Source organism: Coffea arabica, chromosome 2c, assembly GCF_036785885.1.
Source record: "Coffea arabica cultivar ET-39 chromosome 2c, Coffea Arabica ET-39 HiFi, whole genome shotgun sequence".
NCBI classification, from domain to species: domain Eukaryota; kingdom Viridiplantae; phylum Streptophyta; class Magnoliopsida; order Gentianales; family Rubiaceae; genus Coffea; species Coffea arabica.
The window spans coordinates 39,540,915-39,560,761 of NC_092312.1; the positions used below are offsets into that span (position 1 = coordinate 39,540,915).

A 19,847-nucleotide genomic window follows, 5' to 3' on the forward strand; every position below is an offset into this window, starting at 1 on the left:
AGTCTGAAGTTGATGCTACTGGAGGCCGATTATGTTGCTCATCATTTTATTTTAATTCTCGTTGGAATTTATTATTCCAATTGCTTGGTTGCTGTTGCATTTAAGACGTACAACTCATTTTCTTACTGTAATATATATTATTTTGCTCTTCAAAGAAAATTTATGAAACGATCCAGCATAATAATGCAATTGAACAGCTTCATACTGATTTTTTGTTGAGAATATCACAGTGGTACATCGACTATTTTCTCCTTGGGTTGCTCTAGTAATCAAAAAGGTACAAAAATCTTTTTGTGCAATGAATTAGCAATTTGAGGTATGCGGATTAAAATTACGTTAATCATGCGGATTTGGATGTACAACAAACTGCCTCCAATTCCGATCGAAGCATAACCGAAAATAAAGCAAGCCTTTTTGGACCATACAAATCAGGTAGCCATCCAGCAGGCATGGTCTCGGCCCTCGCACAAGTCGTTCGCTGGTAAGAAAACATAGATTGCCACCAAAAAACTATACATCCTTCTATGCTAGCCATACATGCTTAAATGTAAGGTGTGATACAATTTAGATTTTCTTGTTCACACAGCGTCCTTTGCTTAACAAGAGTGTTAACTCACTTTAGCATGCATCTGAATTGACCTATTTTTGCTCTGAATCCATTCCTCATATCATATTCGAGACATGGCAGCAATAGTGCGAAAATCCAGAGATATATAAAAACGGCTGGACCCAATCGAATTGGTTTGGATTCTAGATGAAGTACTTGAAATAAAGTAGTTGCACCGCTAAACAGCAGGATTACTTCTGATCGTTGCCCTGCTAAACATTTTTCCTCATATTCCAAAGAGCAGCAACAATCTTTTGCTAGTGAGATGCAAACCCCTTTGCAGATGTTGATTCGGCGATCAGTCGGAATCATAGGAAGTCAATGCAACGTCACAACAGATTAAACCAAATTGCAAACAGTTACTGAAAGATTTCTTTTAACAAGTAGCTTTAAATCTTTGAAGTCTGCTGCACCACCCCAAATGATCTTTTCTTGGCTTAAATAAAAGCATGCAATTCCAAAATTTCACAGCAATTGTCCTTGAACAAAGTTCAATTTTGCAGACAAACTTCTAGTAAAATACAACATAAAAATTTCTTAGAAGTCCAATGGCATACCGCATACAACTCCCAGACCGGTCAAAACTGCACCCCCTTATAGTTGTCACAAAAAGAATGCATCATTTCATCAAAGTCACGCGCATTCTTTTACCTTCATTTTGTCTGTCCGCAGAAAATTTGCCCCTCGGAACTCATTAGAACTCCGCACCTACCCTTGTTGCATACCTGCATTTTTTGTTTCATTCATTTTTGTGGCATCCTACTGCTGTGTATTCACGTCAATTGAACACAACTTCATCATATGATGGAACTACCTAAAACCCAAGAAACTGTAAAAATCAAACAAAATAAAAAGGGTTAAAGAAGTTAATAAAATGGAACAAACAATCTATGTTGATTTATATTCTGAAGCATTTACTTCTAAGTTGTATCCTCTGATACGGTAAAAATCCCAGTTTATATTGAAAGTCGTAAACAAAGACAGCACATGGTGACATACTGCCATGACAGAGACTTCAATGGACCTAATTATAACCTAGTTCGCAATTGAGGAGACATGAAAAAGTATTATTGTTGGATATAACAAGGCTGATGCAATGCATCAGTGTCAAATACTGAAACAGATCCAAATATAAGCCCCAGTAAAATCCTTTAGTTGAATTACATGAATTCAATATCCTGTAAAGTACTACTTCAATCATAACAGGAATGTAGTTATTTTGAACTTCATATTTGTGCCTGCGTGATCTTAATACATGGGGCAACATTACTTTTAGCCTACAAAAAACTGAGCAATGTGTACATAGCCAACAAAAGCTGGATATCATATATGCAAAGGTTCAGCTAAAAAGTCAATGGAACTAGAATCTTTATTTGTCTATATATAATTTCAAATCTTAAGCTAGCAAGAAATAACTTCCAATCGAGGTGTGTGAGATTTTAGAGAAAATCTAAAGACAGAGAGTAAATCGCGTAGAACAAGAGAGACTACCTCTCTCTCTCTCTCTCCCTCTCTGTCATCTTCCTCTAGGCAATCTCCTAGTTGCAAAACTAGTGATCTCCTTCAAACCACCTTTCGTTCTGGGAAACACACCCAATATATCAATATGGCTAACCTATTATCCTCATTCCCACACAACAAATTGGTTTTCGACGTCAAATGTTCTACTTGTCCTGTTAAAATGGGTGATTTGAGCAGGTTTGAACAGGTCACAAATGGGTAACGTATATAATTGGATCAACCCATTTATACCCATATGGGTATACGGAATTACCCACTAATGACCCGCTTGAAATTTTACCTTTTTTTTTTTCCTTTCAAATGTTGTTTGACAAGAAATAACAACATTTATTGGCATTGGGTTGATAAGAAATTCAAATTTATTCGCTTATATTCACCAATAATTGAGTTTAAATGTGCAATTATTTTTAAATGGGTATAAATGGTTAATGCAGATCAACCAATTACCCACCAATTAAATGGGTTTAATTGAATCACCCATCTAAACCCATTCAAAGTTCATTCATACACAAATCCACTTATGAATGGGCGCGTTTGGGCGGATCAACATAATTAGGTTATGATTGACACCTGTAGCCGAGACATAATAGGATACCTGGATCTAGCAAAATTGCTTCTAGAAAGATTATAGCTCGCATTAGAAAGAGAAGCACATTAGAGGGTGCCTAGTTTGAATGTAAAATATAGAAAACCTAGGACAAGTGGTTACACCATTCTGTCACACTTATTTACTTAATAAGTGTTAACTAGGGGTGCAAACGAGCCGAGCTCGAGTCGAGCTTTGGCTAATCGAGCCGAGCTCAAGTTAATTTTGTGAAGCTCGAACTCGAGCTCGAGCTCGAGGTCGAGTCAAATTCGAGTCGAGCTCGAGCTTAAAAAATAAAAAAATAATTATTATTATTTTATTTTTAAAAAATAAAAAATAATTATTTATTTTTAAAAATGAATAAAATAATAATTTTTTTAATAAATAATAAAATATTAGGGATATATATGTAATTTTACTATTAAAATAAAAAAATATATATAATTGAGCTCGCGAGCCAACGAGCTTAATGTTTTTTATCTCGAGTTCGAGTTCGAGATCGACTTAATTAGCTCAAGCTCGACTCGAACTCGATATTGATGAGCTCGAGTCGAGCTCGTATGCGAGCCGCTCGCGATCGGCTCGTGAGCGGCTCGATTCGCGAAACACCCCTAGTGTTAACCTAAATTTAGGCTACAGTATCTGAAATCACACCATTGTGTCATGCTTATTTACTTAATATATGTCTCCACTAACTGCTATGTTGTGTGGTTCAAACCCAAGTCCTCACAATTAATGGTCTCCAAGAAGTCCTTGCATTAAACTAATCCATACTTAGATGACGCATTGCTACCAAATGCATGGGTCGAACACTGGACAAAATTTAGAATCATATATCAGTTTTCTTTCATTAGCGACTAGAGAACTGCAACTGACTTATGTGAATTCATGCAGGCAAGTCGGGCAATTCATAATATTTGCAAGAAAGCTGCTGTTATTATAGCGTTGATTACATGTAGTGAAAGGGCAAAGTAAGATGTATAATTATCAATGGAATATGTTAAATTCACCATGTAACAATGAGAAAGCTCACCTAATAATGTGTAGAAACAGAGGTGGCCAATATAATATCAAGAAGCTGATCTCCGTTGTAAAACCAAATCATTAGCAGAGTAATAATCAGCAATAAGTCGGTACATATATGAAGGATTATGTCCCCCGCTGTCAAAAAATAAATAATGAATCGGAAAAATTCCAGGAATGAAGAAATCTAAAATAAGTTTATAGCTATTTAATCCATGAAGTTCTTAGATAAAATATTTTAGTTTAACTACTAAAAAAACACTAAAGGTAATAGGTACTGCCTAGAACTATGAAAGACATCTTATAAAGCATTAATTAAACTTACGTATCAGTAATAAATAGGCTAACAAGATTTGGAGGCACATAATCAAATGCAGGATTCACAACATGCAGGATAGGAGAACCAGAGCCACTTCCAAAATCTAGGCAATCAGAAAATTCCCCAAAGTCCAAGAGCTCGGATGGGGACCTCAATTCATTCAGTAAGACCTCTGGATTGTGAGGATAGAGAGGGCACAGCTGCAACATGAGCAGAAGGGTAGTTAGCTAACATAAACTTCCATAAGTAAGAAGTGGTGAGATACACTGACCAGCGAGCTGGAGTCTTGCACATATAGAGATAGGGGGAGTGTGTCAAATTAGACACTCAAACATAATCAAGAAGTTAGCACATACAATGTAGTCCAACTTTAGATATAATAATAGCTAACACAGTGCCTTAAAGGATGGGATAGAAAAGGCCCGTGAGGTAGTGGAGCTAATTTATATATTGCACGATCAACAGATCAGTTGGAATTCAATTCAAACTGCTGAAGATTGCTTGTCAGGCATATCACTAGATCAGTGACAAGAAACTGATGCCCTTGCAGCACAGACTCATTCTTTGATTCAAGAAACCACAGAAGAACAAAACCAATTTCTGGTTTATAACTTCCAATACAGTTAACAGAACAGACAAATAGTGTCAGCAAAAAGTATTCCACAACAGTAAAGTGGGGCCAAATGAATCAATCATGCAGTTGTTTTAAGCTAAGTAACACTTAGCAATAGCTCACAAACCTGCTGAAATGCATGAAAGCACAATACTAAAAGGGTTGAGATTTTTTTAATATAACTGCTACCACTGCTTTGGTTCCATAAGCCAAAATCAATAAGCAAGATGTAAAAGTGTGAAATTTTAACTGAGAGATGCAAGCCCTAAATTTGGGGCCAGTGTCTCGTCAACTATACATTTGGCAAAAGCTGATTATTCAGAAGTGACTCTAGAAGATTAGATTTCCCACAATCTCACAGATGTTCCTATTTGTTGTGAAAAAATAAATTAAAAACTAAACATGGATGTTCTTAAAAAAAAAAAAGACTAATATAAACATGTTCAAACATGGATGTTCAAAGGTTGTAAAAACTTATTATTGATGAAAATGACCGAAATGCCATCAGATGCTGAATATAAGAAATTTCATGTTGAATAAGTAACTTTCTTGTATCACATATTTTATAATAAAAATTAAACCACCTAAAAGTATTTGATAGTTATACATTATAAAAACATTCTAAAAAGTTGAACATCAAACTTAAATTGTATTTCATTCTTGGTATTTTTGTAGTTTAAACAAGTTTGGAAGATAATTATTGTCCACAGAAAGTTCAGCTGTTAATCAGATTAGCTAAAGCTACACTTGCGTAGGTTGCAATTTTTAGCTTTTTCTGGTTATTAAAAATCTAAATTCTAGATGCTAAAGCAAATACAAAAAATCAGAAAAAGAAAATTTGAATTTTCACAATCAAAATGCATAATCAGCTAACATAATGAAACAAGAAATGCCCCTTCATGTAATCTGTCAAAGCAGATAACATCTAAAGATATGTTTAAGTGTGACTACAGCTTCTATTCTACTCAACACCAGATAACCTGTGCCCCAGAAGGACCAATAGGCAGCTGCATGCTGGACATTGAGCTTTTTTTATATATAACTTGCTCTCTAAGCTCTAGCGTTAAAAAATATTAGACAGGCTTGAGGCCAAAGGTAATAATGTCCTCTAAATTGTTCACGAAACAAAGAATTAGAACGTGACAAGTCAATTTAATATTGTTTTCTACTGTTCAACAATTGATTGATACGTTGACAGAAAAGCCCCCGTTGAAAGAAATGTCCTCTGAATTGTTCAAGAAACAAAGAATTAGAACGTGACAAGTCAATTTAATATTTTTTCTACTGTTCAACAGTTGATTGATACGTTGACAGAAAAGCCCCCATTCCCAAATTGAACAAACACGTGACTTCAGATATTTCTCACGAGGTGCTGAAACAGAAGTCTCTGTCTCTTGAATAAGAAACCCTTTATGCTTCAATGGCGGAAATCAGTGGTGTCCAATCAAATTGCCTTAATGCGAATATAAAGGATTTCACAATGACCGTGGACCTTGCTTAAGACCACAGTATATGAACTCACTCACCATGTAGTTGTATACCTATTAAAATTTGCTATATGGTCTTTGTACAATAGCTTAAATGTATATTCACTCTCAATATCTTGTTTGAGTATGCAAACATGTCCATGAAATCTGACTTTTTCAGGCTTTTGACATGGGATCTTGATGAACATTGTCTTCTGATCAATAGCCCAAAAAAAAAAAAAAATTGCATATTCAGAAATGTCCAACAGTATCCTAGATTTCTACTTGACTAAGTAACGTTTTCAAATTAGAAGCAATTTTGAGTAACATACACCAAACATTCTTGAAAATCAAATTAGGGGAAGAAGATCTCAGAAAAGTTTGGGTTCATTAGCACTATATCAAAAACAGATTTTGCTATTTAAGAAGTCTGAATGCCACGTTGATCATGGTAGCCAAACAGATAAAACTAGCACTTGGACCCCAAAGACTCAAAACACTATATGTGCTCCCCCATTTGTTCCTCATTGTTTCCACTGCCAACTTTACAATGAATCTGCTTTCAGAGTTTCCAACACATAAAGGTATCCAATTGACCAAGACAATTCAGAGGAATGTAACACAATATCAACTTTCTGCAGAGGGATATAACAGCCAACTTACCTTCTGCAGACAGATTTTGATATGAAACACAAACTCTACTATCCATAACAACCCAAATATGATTTTTATTATCCATTACGTTCAAAAGCTTTTATCATTTGTTCAATTTTTTATATCTCACAGAATGGTCAGTTATGTATTACCCCTTATATGAAGGAGAAAATACTCATGATTAATAGGTGGTTCTGTAGGCAAGGACAACTTGGATCAGAGATCTCCCCCAGTTTTGATGTGTCAAGCATTTTGGACTGACCTCACATAAAGAAAACTCCCCTTCATTACTTTTAACTTATATCCAAAGTTGCATCTTGCCTTCGTTTACTTAAAATAATTTCTTTAGGCTATGCATAACTTTAAGAAGCAAAATGTCATACCCACACTAGATAAACTTTCTGTTGAGTGTGGTAGCTATCCAAGAATGGTGCCACTCAGTAGGCAACAAATAGCATTTTTCCTTTCAAAAGATTCAGAATAATTCCAACAACCAGAAAAATGATTATATTCTGATAAGTGGACCTCATCCACCAAGTACAAATTCATAAAACAAGTCATTTAACTTGGTTGTTGGCTTTCTGAATGTGCTAACCAACACTTCTGCAGATGCTGTACTAGAGACAGCCCAACCATTTTAGGAAAAAATCCAATTAAACTAAGATGTTTTAAATTATCTCTTGCCTGATTCTAAAGCCAGGTCACAATTCTGAGGTTGTCTTGTAAATGCTATTCCCCAGCAAAAATAAAGGACATATATGAAACATAGAACTGCATCTTAGCACACACTCCATTTACTCAAACAAAAAAAATAAAATTCTGCCCTGCAGCAAAACTCAATCAAATTAATGTGGTTTCCCTTGAAGAATTTTTTGCAACATGAAACTTTCTACATCATAGACATCTTAATAACTATTTCATTAAACTCTAGATAACAGAAAGTGAACCAGCATACCAGAGAAACTTCAATTTTATCACATACATACAAGTCATCTTGTTATTGCCAAGAATCTTCAGAGGGGAATAGGTACCCCCTCCTACCTTTATTACTAGAATAATAGGGCTGGAAGACATTTTTAAGCATGAAGTGTAGAACTCTATCAAATAAGCACACATGAGGAAGCAAAGAAAGAAACATGAGGTGCAGTTTTTAACTATAAAATCACTCTACCTAGTACACTTAAACTCCTCTGCCATTAGGAAATTGATGCCAGCTCAACTATGAGGTTGTTTAGATTAGTCAAGACATGAAAGGAAGCTAGAAGGTCTTTTTCAACAATTCCACCATCAATTGGTTCTCTGAAGTACTTAAATAGGTGACAATGTGACAATAGATAACGAAATTCGGTTTGATACTTCAGGACATAGCTTCAGCTCATTGACATATGCTTTGTGGATCACCCATTTTTTTGTCAACCTTCTTTTCACAAAACAAGAAAACATGGTTGAGATGGTTTATCCTTAATAGACAAGGAAAACATATCATTCATAAGTGCCTTCAGTCTGCACATTAGAGCTCATTGATCATAAACACACACTAACAGATTCGACATTCACATTTTTAACTTCATTTTAACATTTTACATCTTCAATCCAAAGAAGTAAATCAGAACAATTCTCATTGGCACATTCCAAATATTCATTGCTGGTATTTTTAAGATGAAAAGGCAAAACATTCTTCATTACATAGAAACTAACTGAATTGACTCACTACTTTATTTGTAGCTCTAAAACAGGGTCCATTTGGTTCATTGGAAAAAAAAGGATAGGATTACTAATCTCATGTCATCCTTTGTTTGGATGATTTTACCAATCCCATTTATTCTAAATTAATAATCCCAGAGGGAAGGTAGTACTATTTATCGTAGGAAGACAGCTTTATGTGATAAAATGACTTTTCAAAGTTATTTTCAGACAACCATGTTATATTAAATCATTTCCATACTTACCAGCCATAATATTGGACGTCCAAAAATGCATGAACAATATAACACTATCCAAACTCCAAACAACCATTTTACATAGATGAACAAATGAAAAATGAGTCACCTCAGGATAACTAATCCTGGTATGACTCCTTTATCCCATCCACAAAACAAGTGAGGCCACACTAGTTTAGAATGCTAACTGCACTTAAATGTAAACATATTTTCCGCTTGAATTCTTTCAGGAATCACAAGAATAGAATTGTTTCATGATGAGGTCAGGGGGGAAAAAAACAATATTCAGTAAATTACACTGCATAGGAATGCTAACTGCAGATGAACCTACACACAGACGCACACATATATAGGATCACATCATTAATCATAATAGAGACACTGTTATTCAGGTGAGAGAACATATTCTAAATATTAAACTGCTTGAGAATGATAACTTTGGATAAAATCAAACATGCAACAGAATTCTATCATTAATCGCCTAAAATATTTCAGAAAAAGATTTTCTACGAGTTCCATGATGGAGCACTTATTATCAATCTAATCAATAAATCATGTCAACTAAGAGCCTTTAAAATTCCCAAAGAGTCAATTTGATTATAAGCACTAGCAGCAATCAGATTTCAATTATAGCAACCTGGAGATGCATTTGAACAATCGCCAATGAAGGGATTTCCAGAGCTTCAGATGTGGTTGTTGGAAACTCCATATAACCTACAATCATTTCTAAATAATTGTCCAAGGTTATTTGTTCTTTCATCCTTTTCCATCCACTGGGGTAAATAAACAATTAGACTTCTCGGCATCCCGAAGAAGCACCTGTTGAATTTTTACTACTCTCGTTACATGTCTTCGAATTTAGCTTTTTAGCCATTTACTTAACATGCTTACTTCATCACAGCTCAAATCTTCTTTTTCATTTAAATTCCATGACCTCAATATTAGTATTCTGTCACAAGAAAAATCTACAAGCTCTTCCTTATTACTTTTCATGTATCAAAAGTAATATCCAAAACTTCAAGTTCATTCGCTCTGAAACGAACTACAAGCTGTAGTAACTACATCCATTCTCTGCAAATTAATCAAGTTGATCTTGTAATTTATTGCTTGAACTGAGTTTTGACACCAACAGACCTTATGAATTCCTGCAAGTACAACGAAAGGGACTGCATGCCTTTGAGCTGCTAATGCCACCATATTCAATCCAACAGGTGCTATAACCCCACCATTAGCCATCACAGCATGAGCTCCAACAATAACCTTAAAAAAGGAAAAAAAAATAATCAAGTGAAAAGCATGATGGAATTTAAAAAAGAAAATAATCAATAAGCCACAATCACTGCATACCATATTCACACGGGAAATCATTGCAAAGACAGCAGAATCGGTAATTACTGTGGTTTGAAGCCCCCTTGTAACCAGCTCTTTTGCGAGGGTATGTCCCTGATATCTGATTTTAGCGGAAGATGAATCAATTAAAAGAGTGGGAAATACTGGGAACCGAAACATACTAGAAGCTGTATTTTGGTATCTGACAAAGTAATTAGCCTCTTGTCTCACCTTGGAGCACCCTCTGCAACAAATACACGAAATGATCTCTTTTTCTCTTTTGCAGCGCACAGAAATTCCACTACCGTCCTTGAACTGCCCAAAGTCAATATTACCTCACTGAAACAAAAGATACATAAGAACCAACAGATAATCAGATTAAAATCAACTAGTATCATATCAAATACACTAACATACTACTTAAAAGGTTCAAAGGGGTAGCACCACATAAACTTCGACATATTGAAAGACAAACAAAATGTAAATACTGGACCTCAATTGAATCAATTCTTGACTAGCTTTTATTGAGCTAGACTTAAGCTCAAGCTACTACAAACATTTTCCAATTAGATCTCAGGCTGCAAAAACGTGAACCAACACACTCCTTTGCCTATATTCATATTTGGTTCTATTTCATTCTAGTTTCAATCACATATCCATACACTCTAGCAAATGGTCTGAACCATACTTTTATGCAATGGTAAGAGATGATTATCTCTATGGAGGTTTGAATTTTCGGTATTTATAGGGATTGAAATGGACATGCAAGGTAAGCTTGAAGAAAAAACAGAGACAAGAGTGAAGAAGATACTGAGAAGCAATGAAGGCAAGCTGGCCAATGTTACCTAACAGTTACCCATAGAAAGGTAAGCAGCCGAAATCACTGCTTGCTCAAAATGTAGTGTGCTAGGCATAGGATACTAACCAAGCCGTCATACAGTTGAACCACATGTTGCAATAAACATATGGGATCTTAGATCACCCAATTCAGTAATACAGAAATAGCTAATATACCATATTTGGCAAGAGTGCAAGATCATACTGATAGGCCATTTGCTGAGCCATTAGCTTTCCCTTTAACTGAGAGCAAGATCCATACCATGTCTATGAGCACACAAGCTATCACTGAGATTTCTATAAAGTCATAGCTGAAGAAGGCTCTACTGCTGATGTGCAGAATGCGAAGAAAAAAACTATTACTGTTTGGACAATTCCAGAAAGCAACAGCCTGGAGCTCCTTGCTTTTTTTTAATTGATTCCATGTGCTTTCCTTTATTTTAATCAACTAGAGGTAGCATACGTATTATCTGAAATTAAGAGTTTCTAGAAGTCTAAGCGTTGGACATAAGAACTCAAATTTGGTGGTCGCCCCCTACGGGTGGCAAATCTAATTGGGGATGTACATCTTTTCACTGAGTGCTTTCTTAGTTGTTAAATTTTCTTAGCTTCAATGCTCCCTTGGTGCTTAAAACGTCTCTGCACAGAAGGCTAGCTCTTTCTCTATATATGTCAGTTGTAATAGCTTACGAAGGTTGAAATGGAAAGAAATTGTCTTTTATTGAGCATTTTGACAACAACTTTGCTTTCTTACAGAGATGAAGGCAACCTACGCTCATATGCTTAATACAAAAGGAAGTCTAGGTGGAACTCCTAGAGCTTCTTACTTCTCCTTCTCTCACTCTCTTGCTTCCTCCTGAACTCCAACTTCTACACTCTTATTCTCGGATTTTGAGAGCTTAAAATGCTGAAACTATCTTCTAACCTTAAAGATTCTTTGTGCTGCATCAATTTATATAACCTGGCTAATGTAAATTTCTCCTTGAGCTGGTAGTTCGAAAATACTAATCATTATAATAAGCTCAGCTAAAAAGACACCACCATTACCCGCTTGAGTTTTATAATTAGGATGTTGCCACACTTTCCTTAAACAAGCAGGTAAGCCAAGATTAGTTAGTCCAAAGTCTGTACGAGTTCACTGGGATCGCCAATACCTTTGTTGACCTTTTATTGTAGGCATTTTCAATGATAATAAATTCAACTCTGACAACATGGGAAAATTCCTAATATTGATTATTCTCTTCTTTCGGGACAATACCTTAATGTTTCCCATATCTTTCCAATCATATGGAGGCTAATTGTTCATGCATATTAATCAATTTTAACAGACCTAGCAAGGCTGAAAAGAACTCCAAAGGAACATAAGCTTACATATATTGCATCTAAATAATCAATTCTAAAGGTTTTCTAACCAAATCCAGCTTGACAGAGGATGTGAAAACCCCCTGGCAATCAAGTCCAATCATTTGAATTCAGCTTCAGAAAAGCTTATTCACTTAAAACTCAACTAAGATCAATTGCTCCCATAATTCCAAGCAAGCACTACCAAACAAAACTTTTGGGAAAAGAAATAAATGAACACAATGAAAAACAATCAAGAAACACAAGATAATGAAAAAACAAAGCCCTCAGTTCAATGACTATAAACATTACATGGTAAGACATTCATCAACTCTCTTGAGAAAAAGCACACTACAACCTACTTTTTCATAAAGCTGAGTTGTTATTATCCTCCTTCACAGCAAAATGTCATTAAGTTATGACAAACTTACAGTGACATACTTTACCCAATTTTACAAAAATTAAGATAGAACTCAAAGCTAGATTTGTCAATAGTAACTTAATGAAGTTAGCAGTCTTGAGGAAAATTGCAAAGATCAATCTAGTACTCCCAAAGAAAATGGATTTAATCAAAGATGTAAGTGACAATTTCCTATTGTCTTCAGAAAAGCAAAGGCAACTTCAGTTCAATGAAGTTCTATCAAACCAATAAAAGGAAAACAAATTATCTAGAGAATATATAATCCAATTCCCACAATGCATTTTTAGCTAGTGTGGGTAGCCAACATGAAGGCAATATTTCAGCCATATCCCACAGAATCTTGTAACTGGACTTCTGCAATAGCATGTATTGAACTTAGTTCCACAGCCAGCCAACCAAACAAACATGCTAGTATGACAAAGGTAACTTTAATTGATCATACTCATTCATTTGAGAATATGATAAATAACATGAGCACATATTTCCTGTTCCCACTATGATTGATGACGTAAAACAAACTTAAGTGGTATTTAGAAGTATAAAAGAACTTTCACAAAAGCATTAAAGAAAGATACTTTTGATGTATATGCTCCACAGCTTGCTCAGCAATCTGTTCATGGCAAGTGACTATGTCTTGAATCAGTTCATTAACTGCCTCAATGACATTATGCTTTAGCCTTTTTGTGCTTGAATTCTTATCAGCAGCTGAGAACAAATATTAGCAGCACACGTCAAATGCCGAGACACTTAAAAGCAACACCAACATATTAAATTATGGTTTGTAAGTACACAAGGTGACCAGCATAGGTAAACTACTGAATAATCACTAGCCATGATGGCTACCGCAGAGAAACCAAGGTGCTTGGATCTATAATCACCAAGAATTCACATTCAACCGCCTAGAAACCAATAATGGGATTATTTATATAAATGGAGAAAATGGTATACTTACATTTGCTTTTTCCCTCAGAATCGCCTCCTGAAGAAGATGTATGAGGAACAGCTGCTGTATGTGGTACATCCTCAAGAAGCGTTTGCAAGGAGGGAGGCCTCAAAGTGCTTCTGGCAGCAGCAGCAACAGCTGCTGCTGATAAAGCGGGATGTTCATCATGCCCAACATCATCTTCATCGTCACTTCCAGCAGACAGACTCAGCCCGCCAATTGCAGCTGCAGTGAGAGAGAGATCCTCCTCTCTAATGATATGTAAAACACGCCTTACAACATTACCAACAGCAAGCTCTGCAACCAGTTATATCCAATATCGTGAAAAAGCAAGCAACAAATTACTGTAAGCAAATTATGGTATAAGTGCCCCAATTATGTATAAAATTATGTATCACTTTTCTCCACCCTATTCAATTATTTTCGAGATGAAAACGTACAATCACAGCACAACGGATTTTTATACATATACATTTCATTTCAGTTAATTCTTTTCTGTTTTGCACCATCTTTTTTTCCTTTTCCGTTTAAGCTCAGCCAGAAATAATTACTCTTTATCCTTGCATCATTGATAAATAAAATACCCTAAACAGTTTTATCAGTGATAAATAAAATACCTAACCAGTTTTTAAACTAACATAGAATTGAAAAGCCGCAAACTACAATTATTATATTAAAAATTACAAAAAAAAGAAAGAAAAACAGAAAACAAATAATGTTTCATTTTACATACCAACAGGATTAGCAGCTATTAGCTGCTCTCCAACAGCTTTAACAGCGTCAATTAGTGCTCCGGCCTGGTTTGTATTGGGAAGCCTCTGCTGCGAAATGAATGACCTCAGCACTTCCGCGGTTACCTTCGCCGTGGCCTTTGAGCCTTCAATTTTACTAGTTTAATCACAAACAAAATGGAACCCAGAAAATGAACAAACAAATAAATAAACAGAATTCATATTCTGGAAAAATTCGAGGGAATAATCTCATATGGATTACCGTTTTTTGAGCTTGATTAGAAAGTCGTTCACGAGAGCATGCACATCAGGCATGATTTTCAGCAGACAAAATTCACCTGAATTAAGCGAAAACTATATGAATACATAATTGAAAAGAAAGATGTGTACAAAATTGAAAAATTGAAGTAACTTTTGTACAGAGATTGCATAGATTGAATATTACAGATGAAGGGAGGCAATCGAAGAATCTCAAAAGTGATAACTTCTTTGTTGTATTTGGGTTCTGGTGGGGGATTAGCGAGGGCTTAGGAGGGAATTTGATTCGTGGCTTTTGAGCTGGGAAGGTTTTTTAATTTGTGGTGATTGTGTTTGGATATCAAAATATTTTGTTGCATCGTAAATATATCTTTCAATCCATTTTTTTTATTTTACATACATCATATCACAAAAAGTATTACTATAATTATTTCAAATAATACTCTATCCAAACAAGGGCTTTCAAGAGTTGTAAGCCTGTGATTTTTTTTTTTTTTTTTTTAGTTTTATCTACCTTCTAATAGGTAGAGGGAAATTTTTATGAAAAGTTTTATGAGGGACTTAGTGGCAAAAGAAATTAGGATGGGAATTACTAAAATTTATTTAGTTATTAAGTGTATCTTTTAGAGGTTATTTTAAGACTTTTAATATGACCCATATTATCATGGGTAAAAAACAAAACAACTACTTGTAATTAAACGAGCATGCAGAAAAATCTTGCGTAATTTCAAAATTTATAATCCGATCCCTAGTGGTTTGAACTAAATTGAAAAGTATTACGAAAATCGTCAAAACTAACGTATTTGATGTAACAATCCCACCTTCTCTTAGGGCGTATCACCTCAAAGGTTAGCGAACTGCCTGTCCAGCTCTCGCTAGAATTACTAAATCAAAATTCACATAAAGTACTAAAACGCGCAATTTAACTTCCATTCATCAACCAAAACTATATACAATGGAGTCGCTAAAGATTCAACTTAAAATATAAGCCAAAGTATCTAAACTTATACAAACATATGTGAAGTATACAAATACAGAGGAGGTTAAACAAAATAAAACTAAAACTAACTCAACTCTTTTTACAAATCACATAATTAAATTTTTAATCGATCAAATATAAGTATCAAATAATGAAATAAGTAAACACCACAACTCATACAAAGCATTCAAGTAAAAGGATACAGATGGTTCTTAAGAGTCAATTTCCCCGTTTCATTAACTTGTTCCAAACCCGTTGACACTCCGTCAACGTTTAAAGAGAGAAAACAATGTTTGTAGATTTCCATTTTACACCAGTTTTTCGTCCACCAAACAAACCCCTCACTGGAGCCGAACACCAAACAGAAACAATGGCGGGAATACTTGAGTATATCCAAGCAAGAACAAATATGGTCGATGAGATAACTCTCCAATCGACTTAATCAAGATAGAGCTACTGAGACGGGAATGAGAGGCACCTCCTACTCGAATTGAGTGTGATACATGCTATTGCTCAACACTAGGATCGATGAGATAACTCTTCAATCGATTTAATTAAGATAAAGTATTGAGACGGGAATGAGAGACACCTCCCACTCGAATTGAGTGTGGTACATGCTGCCGCTCAACACTTACAAGTCAAGCACAAGTATAAATACAAGTACATTGTCGCGCCCCATTTTTTGAAATATAAATAAATAAATGGTTTAAAAAATGTATTTTTTGATTCAATTTGTGATTGGAAAATGAATTGTGATTTAAAAGAAAAATGGGTCTAAATAGGGGTTTGAGAATGCGACGATTTGACCCAAAATTATAGTTTAAAAAGGGTTTTTTGAAATAAAAAAATCGGAGTCGCCACTTGGTAATGAGTTAAGGTGTACCAAGTCACCTAAAAATGAATTTTTTAGAATAATAGGAAAAAGTAGTAAGAAACCCCTTTTGAACGACTCCTAGTCCACGTAAACCAACGAAAAAGGTTCGGGAGTCACATTTGACGAAGGGGAAGGCAAGGATAAAAATCCAAGGCACCCCTTCGACCTAACCAAGGCTAGTTGCGTGATTTAATCAAAAATTTTCTTGTTTTAACCAAAGAATTTATTACATTTGGATGTACTACATGAATGCAAATCCTAGACCTAGGGGACATGGGGAAAATTTCTCTTCAAAGGTTGAGTGGTGCCAATCACATTAATTGTGAAACCCAATAATGACCCTTTGGAGAGGTCACACATAATCCTAAATGACGTAAAAAATGAGTGAAACGAATGCATGTCATGTGAAAATGTGAGTTTGTGTGAAATGAAAAAGTGATAAAAACAAGAGTGTGTAAGTGGAAGTGTGCAAATGGATGTACAAGATAAGGTGGGTAAAGAATGATGATGTGAAAATAATGTAAAGTGCATGTGTGCGAGTGATATGGTATAAAATGTAAGTAGTTGAGTGAAAACGTGCAAAGGTAGTGTGAAGTGAGAATGTGGAAAAAGGGTTAGAATATAAAGTAGAAGTGTATGTGATAGCGAATGAGTAAAATGCATGAATCCTATAGGAATGCATCAAGACGGGAACGGGGAATCCTAACTTTGTGACTTTAATTTTCCCTTTGATTAGAAAGGATAACTAGCGTGCTAAGGCTATTTTGTAGCCATACTCGCTCGTTTCCCTTATCGAAAGGGGACACTCAAGCAAATGTACCCTATAACTAGCATGAGATGCAAAAATCCTAAAATGAGGGGAAAAGGGGTTCGAGGAGCATGTCAAATGATAAAAACTAAGAAAAATGCATGAAATGAAGTGAAGCATGCAAGCATGGACTCACGAGAGAAATCCCTAAGGGTCTAGCGTTGGACTAGCCCATTCTATGAATTCCTGCTAGCGTTGGACTAGTGGAAACGTACATTCATCCATCACATTCATTCATGGTTATAGAAAGCAAATAGACATGCCAAACACTCATAAACACATAACACATAACACTTAGCATGCTTGACTAGATGCAAGAGGCTAATAAAGCAAGTTAACACGTAGCACTTAAGCATGCAAGTCACACAAAGCAATTAAGGCCCTAACTATTACATTTTTAGGGGGGAAGGCCTACTAGAATCTAAAAGGGGAAAAGGAATAAAATAATTAAATCCCAAACTATTACAAGCCAAGAGGTGTACACATACCCCATTAAAAAAATAACTTACTAAAAGCAAGAGTAAATAAAGTAAAGGAACTAAAGAGAGGCAAGGAAAGCAAATTAAACATGCAAATTTCACTTAGCACATTAGATCACATAGGAGAGACACAAAAAGGGATAAAAGAAATTATACCGCCCCCTTTTGAATGGAGTCCAAATGAAAGAAAATTGGCTTCAAAACAATAAAAAGGTCACGGTATCTCAAATAGTAAAGTATAACAAAGTCACCAAATCTCTCCTAATTGCAATTTAAATGAAATCAAATACTACATAGTTTCCAATAAAGGGATCCGCCAAGGACTCAATTGCAAGTATAAATCAACCATTCAAAGCCAATTGAAAAATTTTAGAAAACTTTGAAAGTCCGAAAGCAAGAAAAAGGCCAAAAGCCAATTTATTTCAGAAAATTCAAGAAAATAGGCGAACACAAGCTCATTTAGACACAAGGTTCACAAATCCATGCATTAAATATCACCTTAGCAAAACATGGTAACCAATGAAGACACACAAGCCAAATGAATTGAAACGTTAATGCTGCCAAAGACTCAATTGCAAGGAATCAGCCCATAATTGGGCCTTAGTGCAACAAAGGGGAATTAGAGGGGTTAAAGTGCAATTTTTATAACATTTTGCATGCATGCAAACGAATTTCATGCAAAACGATCCAGCTACCTATTGTCTATGTGGCCAGCAAGCATTCAATTCCAACTCAAGTATGTTTAGACCCAAACACCCAAAACCAATCTAAGCATCATAACAACCATTTCAACATTCAAACAAACCAAAACATAGAAGAAAAATCATGCAAAGGCTGGAAAATTCTAGGCAAAGGATTCGGCAATTCTGACTTTCATTTTCAGCAAACATTCGACCATAGCTCAAGTGTTTTTGGGCCCAACCATGCAAAACTCAACACTAAACTAAACACTGCCTCTTTTCACACCAAAACCTTCAAATTAAGGTGACCAAAGCTTGTGAGTGTTTGCGGAAAAGAAAAGAAAACAAAACAGGTTGCAGCAATCTTTGCTTTGCTGTAAATTCTGCAGCTAACAGTTTCATGTCTTCCTTACCCAATTCATGGGTATACATGCAAAGTAACACAAGTCTGGACACTCCCTAAACTGAACAAACATAGCCCTGGTAGTTCAAAACAAACAACGGCAAAAAAGAAGGACAATGCAGTCTAGCCGAATTGATAAAATGTAGCAGAATTTCTGCTGTGAACTACGCAGCTCTTGTCGTGTGATTGGGTCTGTATAAAACTCTAACAACTTGCTATTTCATCAGCCCAAACCCACATAATCCTCATTCATTGATCAAACTAGGGAGAAACCAGGCCAAACCAACGAGAACCACTACTAAAATGCAGCAAGAAACTTCATTTCATTTTTTTGAAAAAACATTAAGTTACAACATCTAAGAAAGCAACTCATCATGCATCATATATTTCTACTCCAAACTAACGCTTCAACTACACAAGACAGAGGACAGGGGCAATGACAAAAGAAGCATCAAAAGTAAACATGATAAAGCTATGGAACAAGCCCAACAAATCGGCGGCAAAAGAGATGTCGGTTCATGCATCTTCCTAGCAGAATTTCTAGTTGTCTAGACTACAATTTCTGGGTTTCATGCCAAAAGTCCGAACAAGTACCAAGTGTCCAACCCAAGGCAACAATCAAGATTGAATCTTGTATTTTGGAATCCCAAGAATTCTCAAACCAAACCCACGCACACAGAGGAGGACCAAAGGTGCAACCTTTAGTTCAATGGATTACCTGATAAAGATTTTTGACAAGGCTGAAGCCAAAAGAAATGAGCCGGCGTCAATCTTCTATGGAACTTCTGGAAAACAAGCCTCCTAGTTTCTTCCTTTCGTCGGTCTTCCTCCTATAACTTCTCTTTTCCAGATGCAGCCGCAACTCCAGCTCCTCCTTTCAGTTTTCTCTCACTCTTTCTATTGTAGCCGTCACTCCCTCCTATAAAACTCCCTCTAGATTTTTAGCCGTGCCCCTCTGTTTTGTTTAGCCTGAACCCTATCGAAACTCTCTCTTCCTTTCCAAGCATAAACACTCTCTCCCTTTCTCCCTTTCTC

General features: G+C 35.6%; 1 protein-coding gene across 2 annotated transcripts; it reads right to left on the bottom strand.

The window, feature by feature from the left end:
• Nucleotides 1-1,015: 1,015 nt before the first annotated feature.
• LOC113727308 (uncharacterized) lies at nucleotides 1,016-14,928 on the bottom strand. 2 transcript variants are annotated; one of them, XM_027251394.2, is made up of 11 exons: nucleotides 14,777-14,928; nucleotides 14,594-14,669; nucleotides 14,334-14,488; nucleotides 13,610-13,897; nucleotides 13,233-13,362; nucleotides 10,290-10,397; nucleotides 10,077-10,179; nucleotides 9,864-9,989; nucleotides 4,063-4,256; nucleotides 3,748-3,875; nucleotides 1,016-1,436 (listed from the first exon to the last, which is right to left on the bottom strand). In XM_027251394.2, the coding sequence occupies exons 2-10, from the start codon at nucleotides 14,644-14,646 to the stop codon at nucleotides 3,785-3,787; spliced, it is 1,248 nt and encodes a 415-aa protein (XP_027107195.2). In that variant the 5' UTR covers nucleotides 14,647-14,669; nucleotides 14,777-14,928; the 3' UTR covers nucleotides 1,016-1,436; nucleotides 3,748-3,784. The 2 variants fall into 2 exon arrangements, with proteins under 2 accessions (XP_027107195.2, XP_027107196.2); XM_027251395.2 differs by having other exon boundaries at nucleotides 1,264-1,421.
• Between the last annotated feature and the right edge of the window lie 4,919 nt (nucleotides 14,929-19,847).